The sequence below is a fragment of the Silurus meridionalis genome, chromosome 12, assembly GCF_014805685.1.
Source record: "Silurus meridionalis isolate SWU-2019-XX chromosome 12, ASM1480568v1, whole genome shotgun sequence".
Taxonomy (NCBI): Eukaryota; Metazoa; Chordata; class Actinopteri; order Siluriformes; family Siluridae; genus Silurus; species Silurus meridionalis.
The window spans coordinates 21,286,949-21,303,161 of NC_060895.1; the positions used below are offsets into that span (position 1 = coordinate 21,286,949).

Below are 16,213 nucleotides of genomic sequence, written 5' to 3' on the forward strand. Positions count from 1 at the left end.
TAATGCTTCCTTTTGACCTAAAGCTAATATTTGAATGATGCATTTCTATGCAGTAGTAAGTCCAGTGTCAGAAAATTGAATGTGTGTTGATCGTGTATCTTTTTGATCTTGTTATTTTTCATTCCAGTCAAACTAATAAGAATGAAATTGAGGGTGATTTGATTAACCTGCAGGTGAACTTGAGCTACTTATGTGTATATTGATATTTAAACACACAGTTTTCTTTTACCAAATAAGTTTAGAGCCGTACTGTTCAGTGTAAAGGTCTATTTGTAAAATAAATAAATAAATAAATATTTTACAATTAGTGCACATAAACAATGAGTAATTGATCAAAATATATAATGTGGGTGTCTGTTACAGGACAAAAGTCCTAATCTAAAGCCCATGACCTCCATCCTTTTTTCTTTTTCAATTCAGTTTGATGCAGTTTCATTTGTTAAGCACTTTTAACAATAGACCTTTTTCCCCCCAAATCATATAATGTGAATATATGACATTTTAGAATTAGTAGTCTTAAAACAGCCCCTATAATTGTATCTCACAAACATGGAGCCAGTTGCGACTATGGCAAGGAAAAAGTCCCTGAGATGGTATGAGGCAGAAACCTTGAGAGGAACCAGACGTAGAAGGGAACTCATCCTCATCCTCAACACATAATGTCCATTCGTTATAGTTCTGTCATTGTTCAGCTGTTCACTGATGGACCCTTGAATGCAAAACTGTTCAATTTGCTACAGTGACTTTATATATATAACTTTGCATAACTGCTAATGGCAATGGAACATCGTGTGTGTGTGTGTGTGTGTGTGTGTGTGTGTGTGTGTGTGTGTGTGTGTGTGTGTGTGTGTGTGTCCTGCTAAGTGCATTCCTACTGTGTATGCATAAGGTTTAACTGCTGATAAATAATGGTTATATTGGATTATCTAACACAATAAACTGCTACTCAAACAAGCTTTCTTGTTGCGCATGTTTATTATTATTATTTCTAATATAATGTGCACTGCATTACTGCACAAACTACAATTAATGTCTTTATTTATTACTTTATATATATATATATATATATATATATATATATATATATATATATATATATATATATATATATATATATATATAATCCATTTATTTATTTATTTATTTTAATAGCACCAGCACACCATGGCAAATTCTTTGCACATGCAACACTGTACTTGATTCTTGGCACTAAAGATTATTCTGATAATTATTATTATTGTTTATGCTTTTTGTTTGTCCCTGGTTGGCTTCTAGGTCTGATTTATTTGCGCTTTAATAAATATTAGATGTTGCATGTAGATTACACTATTCTTTCTCTGATATATGCACACTATGACCGAGCCTTTTGTAACTCAGGGACAAAGGAAAGACAGAAAACATAAGACGTAAGACCAGAGCAGTTGGTCTGTCTTTCGGTAGCCTATCTCGGATCGTTCCAGTTTTTGTAGCGCCATCTACCGGCAACTATTATGATTACATTTAAAATCTGTATTAATCCACTGCTGAGCACTTTGCTGACTAACTTTAAATGTGTTACATTTTAGGTAAATGTAAAATTGGGGGTGAGAATACATTTTACACTCCTGGCCAAACATGAAATGAGAACATATGGAGCTTTAAATGGTTGTAGCAACAAATCATTTGTTAGGAAATAAGACAAATTAAATAAATAGGTAAAGTAAATATATTTTCGGGTATACTGTGCAAATATCCAAAAATGAGTCCCAAATGGATATTGAGTAAAATGAATATTAGGCATTTAATAGCTTCAGCAACAAGTCATTGGTCAGAAGAATGTGCCAGGATGAAACAAAAACGTTTGCATCGGATAATTGGGATGGTATGGGATGGTATGGGATAGATGGGATAAATGGTATGGAATGGTGTTGTATGGTCTGGTGTATTTACTATGGTATGGAATGGTATAGTTGGTATGGTATGATATGGTACAGTTTGGAATAGTTGCTATGGTATGGGATAGTTGGTATATAATAAGGTATTGTATGGTATAGTTGGTATAGTATGGAATGGTACAATATGGTATGGGGTAGTATGGTAAGAGTGGCATAGTTGTAATGGGATGGTATAGTATGGTACAGTATAGGATAGTTGGTATGGTGTGGTATGGTATGGGATAGTATAGTCAAGAGTCAAGAAGCTTTTTATTGTTATTTCAATCATATATATCTGACACAGTACACAGTGAAATAAGACAACGTTTCTCCAGAACCCTGGTGCTACATAAAACAACATAGAGCTACATCACACATCATAGAGCTACATAACAGAACACAAAGCTAAGGACTAAAGTAAAGTGTAGTCGCCACATAAAGTACATTGTGTGAAACTGAGTGCAAACAGTGCAAAAAAAAGACAGACAACACAAGACAGTGTAGGACAGATACACAAAACACAAATAGTGCAGGCCAATTAACCTAATACGTTATACAGTGCAATGTGCAAAAGAGAACTGAGTGTATTTGTAAACATAAATATAATGTTGTGTTTATACACATACATCATGTAAACTGTAAAATATGATTAAATAAATATATGGGTGGCGGAATGGATTGGGATGAAAAATGAGTGTGTGTTGAGTTTAGATCAGTAACACACAGATTTGTGTGTGTGTGTGTGTGTGTGTGTGTGTGTGTGTGTGTGTGTGTGTGTGTGTGTTTGTACAGTTCAGTTCTGTATCTTGAGGAACCTGATGGCTTGAGGGCAAAAACTGTTGCATAGTCTGGATGTGAGGCCTGAATGCTTTAGAGCCTCTTTCCTAATGGAAGAAAAGTGAAGAGTGTGTGTGAGGGGTGTGTGGGGGCTACACACAATGCTGTTGGCTTTGCGGGATGCAAGTATAGTACGGTACATTATACAATAGTTGTTATGGTATGGTATGCTATAGTATAGTATGATATGGTATGGTACAGTATGGTATAGTACAGTACAGTATGGGACAGTTGGTATGTGATGGTATGGGACAGTATAATACGGTACAGTATGGCATGGTTGGGATAGGATGGTATGGTACAGTATTGTATAGGTCGTATGGGATGGTACAGTATAATATAGTAAAGTATGGCATATTTCATATTGTATGGTATAGTTGGTATGGGAAAGTATAGTACGGTACAGTATGGCATAAATGGTATGGGATAGTATGGTATGGTACAGTATGAGACAGTATAGTATGGTACAGTATGGCATGGTTGGTATGGTACAGTATAGGATAGTATAGTATGGTACATTATAGGATAGTTGGTATGGTATGGTATAGTATAGTATAGCAGAGTATAGTACAGGACAGTATTAGATAGTTATTATGGTATTGTACAGTATGGGATAGTATAGTACAGTACAGTATGGGGTAGTATAGTACAGTACAGTATGGGGCAGTTGGTATGGTATGGTATAGTACAGTATAGCAGAGTATAGTATAGGACAGTATTAGATAGTTGTTATGATATTGTACAGTATGGGGTAGTATAGTACAGTACAGTATGGGGCAGTTGGTATGGTATAGTACAGTATAGCAGAGTATAGTAAAGGACAGTATTAGATAGTTGTTATGGTATTGTACAGTATGGGATAGTATAGTACAGTACAGTATGGGGCAGTTGGTATGGTATGGTATAGTACAGTATAGCAGAGTATAGTATAGGACAGTATTAGATAGTTGTTATGATATTGTACAGTATGGGGTAGTATAGTACAGTACAGTATGGGGCAGTTGGTATGGTATAGTACAGTATAGCAGAGTATAGTAAAGGACAGTATTAGATAGTTGTTATGGTATTGTACAGTATGGGATAGTATAGTACAGTACAGTATGGGGTAGTATAGTACAGTACAGTATGGGGCAGTTGGTATGGTATGGTATAGTACAGTATAGCAGAGTATAGTATAGGACAGTATTAGATAGTTGTTATGGTATTGTACAGTATGGGGCAGATGGTATGGTATGGTATGGTGTGGTATGGTGTGGTATGGTATGGTATGGGAAAGTTGGTATGAAAGTTTTACCCTTTGATTATTTGAATGTTTAAGGCTTGAAGAGAAACTTGTAGTAGCTTTATACATTTAGTTTAGATGTTGGCACATAACAGTTTTACATGTTCTTTGTTTCTTTCATGCACATTTTTCTGACCAACATTTTTGTTTGACAGCCGTATTGTGGTTCTTTGTTACCACAAATTTGAAAGCAAATAGTCATATAGAGTTTCTTTGAATGCACTAATATTAAATTTTCCCTTCAATGAAAACTAAAAGACCCAAATCTGTTTCAGCATGACAGTGCTCCTGTTTACAAAACCAGCTCCATGAAGATATGCTTAAACAAAGAAGTCATATGCTTAGGTGTCCACAAACTTGTATACTGTAACATTACAGTTGTTCTTCTCTATGGGGAAACTAAGAGAACTAATATACGAGAACTAATACAGTATACGAGAACAAATATACTCTTACAATTTAAGATCCATTTCATGCTGGTATAAATACGCCTTTAGAGATTCTTATACCGGGTTGGGCAAACATGCATCAACATGTATTTTAAAATAAAATAGCAAATATCTTAAGTGTATCAAAGTAACTACAAAATACAGCAGCCACACCATGTATCAAAATAAACTACTGCATTTTTATATTTTAAAAATACAAAACTTTTACAAGGGAGCATGAAATTTCTTTGCAAACCTTCTATCAATTGGTCTATTAGATCTGTTCCTTCACCATTATACACAGACTCTGCTGATTAAGTAAACGATGTTTGATAGCAACAAATTGATTCACGCAATAAATCTGGCATATGTAACATTTAACAGAACAAATATTTACATACATAATCCCTGTGATTTCCCAGTTGAAGGTTAGTTTTGAAGTAACCTACAGTTTAATGTTGAGCAGTTTGCGAATGTCTCATAATTGTATCCTAATTTAGTTACTTGGTGTTTGGTAACAAAGAGCTGCTTTACATCAGAAACACTGACTCAATGACAAACAAGTCACTCATAAGAATACGACTAATGCCACCTGTGTTTATAGCAAATAGTTCTAATCAAATAATCATTTGATTGTTAATCATTAATATAATAATATATTATGTGTCAGGCAGTCGATTATGCGATGGTGTGCAAAATCATGATCCTACTAAACAGCTACTTCACCTTCTTCCAGATGGATTTCTGTTCTGGTCTCATCAAGTCTGGACAAAATACTGAGTAAGCACCAATCAGCGGCTGCATTTTTATGATGTCATCATGTAGATTTCTTACAAAGTATTTTACAGTATTATAAAACGACAAAAATATAAAACAAAAAGTATTTTGATAAAAAAAATATAAAGCCATTTTCATCATCTTCTTTTTTCGTCTTCTCCCATTAGGGGTCTCCACAGCGGATCACCCGTCTCCATACCCCACTGTCCTCTACATCTGCCTCTTTCACACCATCTACCTGCATGTCTTCCCTCACCACATCCATAAACCTCCTCCTTGGTCTTCCTGTTTTCCTTCTTCCTGGCGGCTCCATCCTCAGCTCTCCTACCGATATACCCCATGTCCCTCCTCTGCACATGTCCAAACCATCTCAATCTCGCCTCTCTCACCTTGTCTCCAAAACGTCCTACATGCGCTGTCCCACTAATAAACTTGTTTCTAATCCTGTTCATCCACATCACTTCCAACGAAAACCTCAACATCTTCAGCTCCACCTCCTGTCTTTTACTCAATGCCACTGTCTCGAAAATAAAGCCATTTTCATCAACTCTATCAAATACAAAATCCTAGTTTATATTTGGAATATGTATTTTAAATACATGTTTTAGAAACACTGCTCATCCCTGTTCTTATATTCTGTATATACCTCAAAATCTATATCACATTCACTGATCATATTCAGTGCTGAGCGCAAAGTTACATATATTGTATACTCCATAGATGTTTAAGCTGCTTCACCACTCCAGGTTTCCTGACTTTAATCCTGAGCATGAATTACTGTGTGTGGAAATTCACATGCTCTCCATATTGTAGGTCTTCAGGGTTCTCTGGTTCCCTTCCATGTCCTAAAATTATCGCAGCGGTATTTTATTGGTTAAGATATTTTGCCCCTAGATGTAAATGTGTGTATTAATACAGTGTATGAGTGTGTGTGTAGGTGTATGTGTGTGTGTGTGTGTGTGTGTGTGTGTGTGTGTGTGTGTGTGTGTGTGCGTGTGTGTGTGTGTGTGTGTGTGCGTAAGTGAGAGAAAGAAAAGTCTGGCATCCCACCTTCCGCCTATATTCCTGTATAATGCCCAGATTTCCCCTGGGATAGGGATAGACCCAGAGTTTGATAAATTGCTTAAATCACAGCCAAAACAGAATGAGACACACCCTCTGCAGCCCTTCCTCCTCCATCACGTCTTTCATATCTCCACTCCACCTCTTCTCTCTCGCTCTCTCTCTCTTTTTCTCTCTCTCTCTTTCTCTCTCCCCATCCTCCTCTCTCATGTCCCCTCCTCTTCTTTCTTCTCTCTCCCACCCTTTCTCCTCTTTCTCGCCATCCTCCTCTCTCTCTCGCCATCCTCATCTCTCTCGCTGTCTCTTTCTTCCCCCATCCTCCTCTCTCTTTTTTCTCCTCCTCGTCTGTGTGTGTGAAAAGAGCTGAAGCTTGGGGCACAAAGAGATCTACATACAGACAGGATACACACACGCACAAATAGGTGCAAGGTAAGTAGAGAATGGCATTTCATTGTTAGAAGCTCAGTGCTGTTAGACATGCTGTTCAATCATCATCATTATCACCAGAGCTGTGTTTTAATGTACATACTGTATATCTTTTTTGAATTGGGTTTAATCTGATAACTGCAGGGTGCTGTATGTGTCTGTGTCTCTGTGTGTGTGTGTGTGTGTGTGTGTGTGTTTGTGTGTGTGTGTGTGTGTGTGTGTGTGTGTGTGTGTGTCTGAGTCTGAAGCTTCATGCATTGAAAGGATGTGCAGGATCTCTAGCATCTGTGCTGATGATTTCAGGAATGATTTAAAATTCATTCTGGAGTTCATTCAGCAGTAAGAATTAACACCAACCATCACAGCTCAGGGACCTGTGGTTATTAATAAAAGGAACAGAAAAGAATAGCGTGTAAGCGTTCCACATCTTCAGATTCTAATAATGAGAGCATCCAACTATATCTGGTGTGAAATGTAAGACACACACACACCCACACACAAAAATAAAATGTATTATATATATATATATATATATATATATATATATATATATATATATATATATATATATATATATATATATTTTTTTTTATATATATATATACACACATCCTTTCTGTTTAATTCATATATTATATATGAATACTTTATTATTTTATATATTTTATTTGTGTGTGTGTGTGTGTGTGTGTGTGTGTGTGTGTGTGTGTGTGTGTGTGTTCTTTACATTTCACAACAGATATAGTTATTACATGATATAGTATTTTTACATTTAGATTTTCTTCATGTAGTGTGTTTTTTTTTTTTTTGCTTCTTTTGCTTTTTTCACCAGGTTGAATTTTTTCCAGGTGTATTTTGTATGATTTGTTTTTTTCTAAGTGTTAGGTTTTTCCACAGTTTTTCAACTTTTTCATGTTCTTGTTTGACCGTAATGCATGTGTTTTGTTATTAACCTGTGATTATTTATTTATTTGTTTATTTGATTTATTTATTCATTGGTGTAATGTTTATATCAATTATTTATTTCCACATGTATTTTTTTTTATTGAATTTTTACTATAACTTTTTGCCAGTCAATAAATTTGATAACATTATGAAGATATTTAATACTTGTGCACTTTAAGTTTCCACAATTTCTTTTCATGATTTTTTACAATTACTTTTTACATTTTATTTTTTATTTATATTATATTGATATAACTTCTTTACACATATTTTAATTTGTTTACTGGTTAACGTTTGCATGTTAGATTTTCTTTCGTTCATTTTTGCATTGATCTTTCGTCACATTGACAACAACGACACATCCAGTGTCATGTCTGTTTACTTGAATTGTGCGGTTAAAAGAAAATAGAGTATACTTTCATTCCATCACATATGACTTAAACCGTACATGTCTCTCATATTAATATTTAGCTGTACACATGTTAGCAAGGACAGCTGTCATAATATAATAATAATATTATGACATGATAATCACTAATGCTGCTCATGGATACAATCTGCAGAACCGTGGCTCCGAACATGGAGCTTGAGCACTTTGACGGGCGTGACAGAGGTCAGAGGTCGAGGCGAGGGCTGCCCCCGAGCCCAGCTCACAGTGCCCACTGCAGCCTGGGCCGCGCTCGCACGCTTCAAGCTCTCAGCTCAGAGAAGAAAGCCAAGAAAGTGCGTTTCTATCGCAACGGTGACCATCACTTCAAAGGCATCGTTTACGCCATATCCCGGGATCGCTTCAGGTCGTTTGATGCCCTGCTGGCTGACCTCACACGCTCCCTGTGCAACAGCCTCAACCTTCCACATGGTGTTCGATCCTTATACACCATTGACGGCTCGGCCAAGATCACCAGCATGGAGCAGCTGGAGGAAGGTGAGCATGTTGGGGAAAAAGTTCTTGAAATTCTAAATTTGACTTTGTTAGTTTAAACTTGACCTGTCTGTGCTTTATCTTTATGTAGCCAGAACAATGCAGTGGGCTTTAGTACTTTGGTCTTTCCAGCTCCTCAAGAGTACACTGCTTCATAGCTCGAAATTGCATCCTTATTCTCAGCCTCATCATCTCACAGAACAAACCGAACATATTTTTTTTACCTTGAAGATAAGTTTACCCAACAGAATCCATTCATTTTGAATGAAAGGTTGTGCTTTCTAGTCATGGGTCATTCTTGAACAAGTAAACGAGAACGAGTCTTTAATGTGACTCAAAGAGTGATTCGTTCATTTTCTTCTGAACGTGCATGAGCAATTAAAAAATAAGCATTGCAAAATCTCCGGAGGTTATGTACAGGAAACAGAATTGAGTTCTGTTTCTCATTAGTCCAAATCATCTGTTCTTTTATCATGTAACTTCCATAAACGTTATGCAGTGCATTACACAGTAAACAGAATTGAGCAGTTCATTATAAGTCCTCTAGCCCAAATCCCAAATCGTTCGTTCTTTTATCATGTGACTCCCATATGTCGTTATATATACATATATAAATTATTAGAATATATATATATATATATATATATATATATATATATATATATATATATATATATATGTTGAAGGGGTGTTCCTTATTTTATTTTACTAAAATGATAGTTACTCCACCATGCTAGTTACTCCACCATGCTAGTTAATCCATCATGCTAGTTACTCAACCATGCTAATGACTCCATCATGCTAGTTACTCCACCATCCTAGTGACTCCACCATGCTAGTTACTCCACCATGCTAGTTACTCCACCATGCTAGTTACTCCCAGAAGTAACCAGCATAGTACTGGCCACTTTATAGTCCAGCAACAGATGTCTTGCAGCGATTACAAAAATCAAATCAGAGTTGTATAGCTGCACTGCATACTAAAAAGTTCTGGAAAATGTATTCTAAAAGGTGCAGCAGTGTGCTTTAGTATTTTTGTCTCTTCAGGTCCTTATGTGTACAAGTTTAAGCAATTTCACACTGTGGACTGAGTTTCTACCCAGTTTCATGTTTACACATCAGTGATAAGCAAATAAAAGCCAGTCAATTAATTCTGTCAACTTGACATGTAAGTGACAGTGACCAATGGTGACTCCCTCTGGATATGTCCAGATCACTGTCGGCATGTCCAACTGGGAAATGTTTATGCAAATATCTGGTCCCCTGATATATTGTCTAATCTGTAATGCTAGTTGCTCCACCTGCGGTTAAAAGTTGCCACTAGTGGTAACGCCTACTAGAGACTTTATAGTATGGCGAGTGGTAACAACATGCAGCTGTGTGTTGTAGAAATGTGTGAATGTAGAAAAACATCAGGGTCTATATTTGCATTGCATTATGGGTCTTTAAGTCCAACATATGAAAAAAACAATGGAATCTTATTTGCTTGAAATTTTGTGAACACCTATTAATTATGTAATATATTTCTATCAATAGAAATCAAATACATTCAGGGTGGAGTTTCCGGCCAGGTATTTCCTTTACGTATATACAGATCTATATTGTACATTGCAATAATGTATATTGCTCTCGTGATTAAACTAATCATGCTTTGTTGTGAGCAAATGCACTTAGTGTTAGTCTAAATGGATGCTATATGCCACTAACCGGATCCACTTATAATGTGCCATCAATATTTGATGGTATTTTACAGCCTTCCAGAGCTACTTCTATATGCACAGCTGAAATCCGTGTGCTAAATCCGAATGCCTGTCCCAAAGTGCAAATACTGAATAAGGAATGAGCTGCTTTGCATTTCACTGGAGGATTTTGCAGTGAAATATTTAGGCCAGGCATCCATTCATGTCCAGACCCACAGCACTTTTATAGCCAAGGTGAATGTGAAAACGAGAGACATGCCGGCATGTCTTGTCTCACCAGAACAATTATCCTTGACTGAATGATTTAGAGGCATGTAGGTTATTACTTATATTATGAACTGGAACAAAACACCACAGATTGTCGCTTACTTTATGCTCAGTCTCTCTAGTACCATTGCACTGAGTTCTAAATTCTCGCTGCAAATTAATTTTCTATACCAGTTACTCTTGAAAGTAGTTCCAGCTCATATTAATTATATTGGTCACATATACTTAAACATGAAGGGCAGATTTTCACACATAATTGAAAACATTTATTAATGTCTGGTGTTTCTGCATAAGGAGTTGGTAGCTTAGTGGTTAAGGAATTGGACTTTGGATCCGAAGGTGGTATGTTCAAATCCCACTCATACCAAGCTGCTACTTCTGGGACCCTTAGTAAGGCCCTTAAGCCCTTAAGTTATTGTTAATTTGATATGTTCAGATGGTCTATAAAAAGAATCATTGTATGGAAGGAGTCTCCAGTGCCAGGATTTTGCCAGAGATAAAGCTGAAACATGTGCAGCCACTGGAACATCTTCAGGACACATAACAGTGTGATTTCTTGAAGTTTAGTTTTTTCTTTGTTTGTGTTAACTTCACTGAAGGTTCCATATCAGTGAATGCAACTATAAATAAATACAAATACAATGCATTCTTATATTACATTAAAATATCATGGTCTTCCACATAACATCCACTTGCTGTTAATTATTTTCCTTTAAGAGCACATCCCAAATGTTTGGTGAAGCTTCCAGCATTCTTTTCCCAATGCCCTCCATTAAATCCAAATAGAGCTAATCACTGTGGATAAATCTGATGAGAGCATCAACCAAGAACCATGAACCATTGAAAAAAAATATATTCAAATGTGTCTAAAAGTGTATTACCTCTGTTTTTTCATTCATTTAGAATTAATTGATCCGTATCCCACACGCCTGTTTATTCTAGCATTCTAGAACATTCTTCAGTGTCTGTTTTAAAGAACATATTGAGAGACACAGGCATGTTCTTTGTTTCCATGCAAAAAAAAACAGGTGATTTAACAAAATGTAAATTTACTTTGAGCAAACACTTATATAATTGAAGAAATGTTCAACCAAATTTTAGTTAGAAAATATTTTCTTATCATGAATAACAGCTTTACAGTCTTCGGCAGTTTGTTTCTCTAAACACTCAGCTGAAATGCCATGCCTCTTGTGAAACTTGCTAAAGGTGTACTTTGCTACTTGCAGATTTCTTTCTGAGCTTGCGTTTCAGTTCATCCAAGACCAGTTCAAAAGTTAGTTGCAGTCTTTGGGAAAGCCTACAGAGCTTGGATATGTGCCTTTGGACATTTGTTGTATGGTGACAGTGGGAATTGCATTGAGTTGAAGTATGAAATGGAGAAGATACATTTGGTATGGTTTGGGGGGGATAAAGAGATCTTTGACAATTTCTATTTAAAAAAAAAACCCTACCCAAGAGTGTAGACTAAAAGTAGCAGTTCATTTGTTTCTGTAAACTTAGATCATTTTTAGTTCAAAACTTGACATTTTTAATATTAATAAAAACTCAAGCATTAATCCACAAATAAATTTCACAGTTTTTTTGGTCATAAATCATTATTTTGAGCAGATTGCATGCATTTTATTTTCAATATAATTTAATTTGTATAGCGCTTTTAACAATATCCATTGCCACAAAGCAGCTTCACATAAATATTTAGATTAGAAATATTCATTTTAAATTCATAAATAAACCTTTTCATGTTGCTACCTGTGTTTTACAGGTGAAAGCTACGTATGTGTATCAATAGAACCTTTTAAGAAGCTGGACTACACCAAGAATGTCAATCCTAACTGGTCAGTCAATGTTAAGACGGGCGCATCTTCTCGGATGCCCACCTCGCTGGCCAGTGCAAAATCCAGCTCGTTGGATGCCAAGGAGAGCAAAGACTTTATCCGGCCCAAGCTGGTGACCATCATCAGAAGTGGTGTGAAGCCTCGCAAAGCTGTTCGCATTCTCCTTAACAAGAAGACTGTACACACCTTCGAGCAGGTTCTCAGCGACGTTACGGACGCCATCAAGCTTGACACAGGAGCCGTCAAGAGGCTTTATACAGTTGATGGCAAAATGGTAGGTAATCTTGTGGCGTTAAATTACATCTGCTGCATTCGGTTTGTTTATACTGTATATCATATTTTAAATGATGACCCACTTCTGCAGTCCAGTAGTATTTTATTCACTTCAGTTTATTTTATTTTAAGTCTAAGAGATTGCATATCTCATCGACAGACTAGCTTGCTATTCAATACATTTCCAGATCATTTCGTTATTGAATTTCTCTTTATCGTCTATTTTGGTCTTCAGTCGACAATTTTCTATTCCTGGTTATTATTATTATTATTATTATTATTATTATTATTATTATTATTAAAAATCCATTTAAAATTGTTGAATTGTAAATTTTTTTAAAAGTTGTGGCATTAGTACAGAGCTGGCAGACTGTGCATTTCAAATCTGGGCTTTCAGTGGCATCATGTCTCAACTAATCCACATCTTAATACCATCAGAGATGGCAAGAGTACACACATCCTTCACTCAAGCAGATGTATAGATACTCATCTTTTAAAAGACTGGTGAAAGTTCAAGTACTGACTACTTTAACTTAAGTGAAAAAGTGTAATGAAGTTTGGGCTCCACCATATAGAGCACAAGCAGATAAAAGATAATGATACTGATCAGGAATGTCTCTGTTCTCAGTCATGTGTGCACCACTGACTGCCTCTGTTTAATCCACGTTAACACCATACATTTTGTTGCCATCTTCCTGGGCTATTGTTAGCGTCGTAAGCTAACCTACGTCTGTGGTGTGAGAGAGGCAAATTATAAACCAGTGGTAGATTAAAAACTAAAAAAGATGCACAATGTAAAGAAATGGGTTCGATGGGCTGAAAATGGTGCACAATGAAAAGGAAAAATATTGATTCCACCAAATAGATTCAAATTAAGGTAATGAACCTGGTTTGAAAGTGTAAGAAGTAAAACATACAGATATTTATGTCAAAAATGTAATGAGTGACAGTAAAAATGTTGTCAGTAAATAAATAGTGTAGTAAAATACTGATACCAGAAAAATCAACTTAAATACAGTAACAAAGTATTTTGTACTTTATTACTTCCTATCTCTGAATACCATCATTATGATTCCACAACTATAGAAAACAACAATATTATAGAGAAACGTAATAGAACAGAGTGCTGCATCACAGACAGGAATCTCATACAGTAAGAATGAATGAATGCTATTACTAAGGCAACAAATACAATGAACACAATCCAACAAGTTCTTCTTTCACTGCAACCACAGCTGCACCACCTGCATACATCATCTCTAGCAGAAGCATTGATATTAACCTTATAAAATGACTCAGCGTTGTGCATTTCTGTGCATTTTATCTGTGAGTTACGGCAAATTGTGCGGCTTTGCGCAAATTTTAAAGGAAAGAAAACTTTAAAGTATAAATCGTTCATGAAAACGCTCAATAACTGTTTTAAACTATTTTGGTTGAACTAGGATGTCCAGCTTTTCTTAAAAAGTTTCTGTGATTCTGTGACCAAATCAATTCCTTCTCCTCTGTCAGTCATTGTGGAATAAAAAAACAGCTAGTTAATCGACACGAGAAAATTTGAGCTTGTGCAGTTTACTACAGATTCGGGTTGCGAGCTCTGACTAGCATGCTCTCTGACCATGCAATCAAAGTACATGAAAATGCCGATGTTATCATACGCCTTTTACGCCTCGGAGTCAATAAGTTGCAATAGGTCCCTGGTGGTCTAGTGGTTAGGATGCGGCGCTCTCACCGCTGCGGCCCTGGTTTGATCCCTGGTCAGGGAACCAACCCCAGCCACTCTTAGTGCTGGTCCCAAGCCCGGATAAATGGGGAGGGTTGTGCTAGGAAGGGCATCCAGCGTAAAAAACGTGCCAAATCAAACATGCGGATGATCCGCTGTGGTGACCACTAATGGGAGAAGCCGAAAGAAAGTTTAAGGTTCCCTGGTGGTCTAGTGGTTAAGATGCGGCGCTCTCACCGCTGCAGCCCGGGTTCGATCCCTGGTCAAGGAACCAACCCCTGCCATTAAGGTTGCACAAGCCTTAGTGCCGGTCCCAAGCCTGGATAAATGGTGAGGGTTGCCTTAGGAAGGGCATCCAGCGTAGAAACATGTGCCAAATCAAACATGCGGATGGTCTGCTGTGGCGACCCTAATGGGAGAAGTGAAAGAAAGTTTAGTCAATAAGTTGCAGTCTGATGGGTAAAGCAACAGCTTCAAGCTACATGGATTGTAAGCAATAGGATGCCTGCAGTGATCACAGTGATGGTACGAGACAAGATAGATACCTTTGACTCTAGGAACACGTGATGTGGCGGCTGAAATCTGATAGGAAAGAACTCTAACCAAATTTGTGCTCCTAAACACAGTACCCCTGAGAAAAACACTATGAAATGAAGATTATACTGGAAATAATTTATTGCATATTCATGGACAATAGTATATTAAAATGTAAGTCTGATAGAGTTTAGGCCTTCAAAAAAGGCCTTGCTGGCCCTAATGGCCAACCACTGGAGTACAGGATTATAGCAGCAGTTCCTAGGCAGAAAAGGTGAAACTGTCTATGAAATAAAGGGTACAAAGTCATTTGTATGCTTGAAGGACTATGCATATAACAATAGTATTAATAAAAAAATACTAAATAGAAAACCCCATCATTGGGTATTTTTTTCTAGTATATATGTTAGTAGGCTTGTTTTATAAAAAAAAAAAAATAATCCAATGATTTTGCTCTATTTAGTGTTTATAAAAACCGTAATTATAAATTCGGCAACTACTACTCTGTACACTCTTGTGATTTACACATTTTGTTACTTTATTACATACATGCATGTAGCAAAAAGAGTAAAAACATATTGTCCATTTCAGCAGTCTAGTCTTGTTTAAAAGAACTCGACAGGACGTCCTCTCACCTTCATCCTCCTGCAGTGCATTTAAATTCGTGACCTGGTTTCTCAGAGGTGAATCTGCTTGTGCGTCATCAGCAGTCCAAACGGGTCACGATGTTCCCCTCAAACACGGCTGTACAGGACTCGGCTGGTGTCCTCACTTCCTCCTGTTCTCCTCAAAGTGTCCTGCTTTTTCGGCCCACGTGGGAGATCTTCTACACAGCCCTATTTAGCAGTAGAGGTTTATTTCTTTGTGTGCAATATGTTTGGGCAGAAGATTCAACAGAAAAGAATCATTTGTGCATTTAGAGTGACTGTTTTTCAAACAAGTGTTGAGCAATAGAGAAAAGATGAAGAGAGGCAAAGAGGTCAGCCAGAAGACGGCAGGCATATTGAAAACTCTGACAGGCAGACTGACCTTTTCTCCACAGGAGCAGTATCTTCTATCACCACAGGCTCTGCAGCTCATCATACAGATCCTCTCAGATCCTCAAATCAACACCCTCCACACAGCTTTTACTTCCTCATATTTGTTTATTTGCTTTTCTATATTTCAGGCTTTGTGATTTGAGAATTACTGGACAGGTTTTGATGAAGTACTTGAGAAATGAAGAAAGAATGAGAGAGTGGTGAGTCTGTAGGATTTGACAAATAATGCTTACTAGGGCACTGAATTTTTTT

The 16,213-nt window shown here is 36.8% G+C and overlaps 1 protein-coding gene across 2 annotated transcripts in view; it reads left to right on the forward strand.

Moving 5' to 3' along the window:
* Nucleotides 1-6,561: 6,561 nt before the first annotated feature.
* dclk1b (doublecortin-like kinase 1b) overlaps nucleotides 6,562-16,213 on the forward strand; it is a 56,441-nt gene continuing 46,789 nt past the window's right edge. For both annotated transcript variants that reach the window (XM_046863573.1, XM_046863574.1), the window contains exons 1-3: nucleotides 6,562-6,728; nucleotides 8,234-8,595; nucleotides 12,322-12,668. In XM_046863573.1, coding sequence (XP_046719529.1) covers nucleotides 8,250-8,595; nucleotides 12,322-12,668 — 693 coding nt within the window. In that variant the 5' untranslated portion in view covers nucleotides 6,562-6,728; nucleotides 8,234-8,249. The remainder of the gene's footprint in view (nucleotides 6,729-8,233; nucleotides 8,596-12,321; nucleotides 12,669-16,213) is intronic.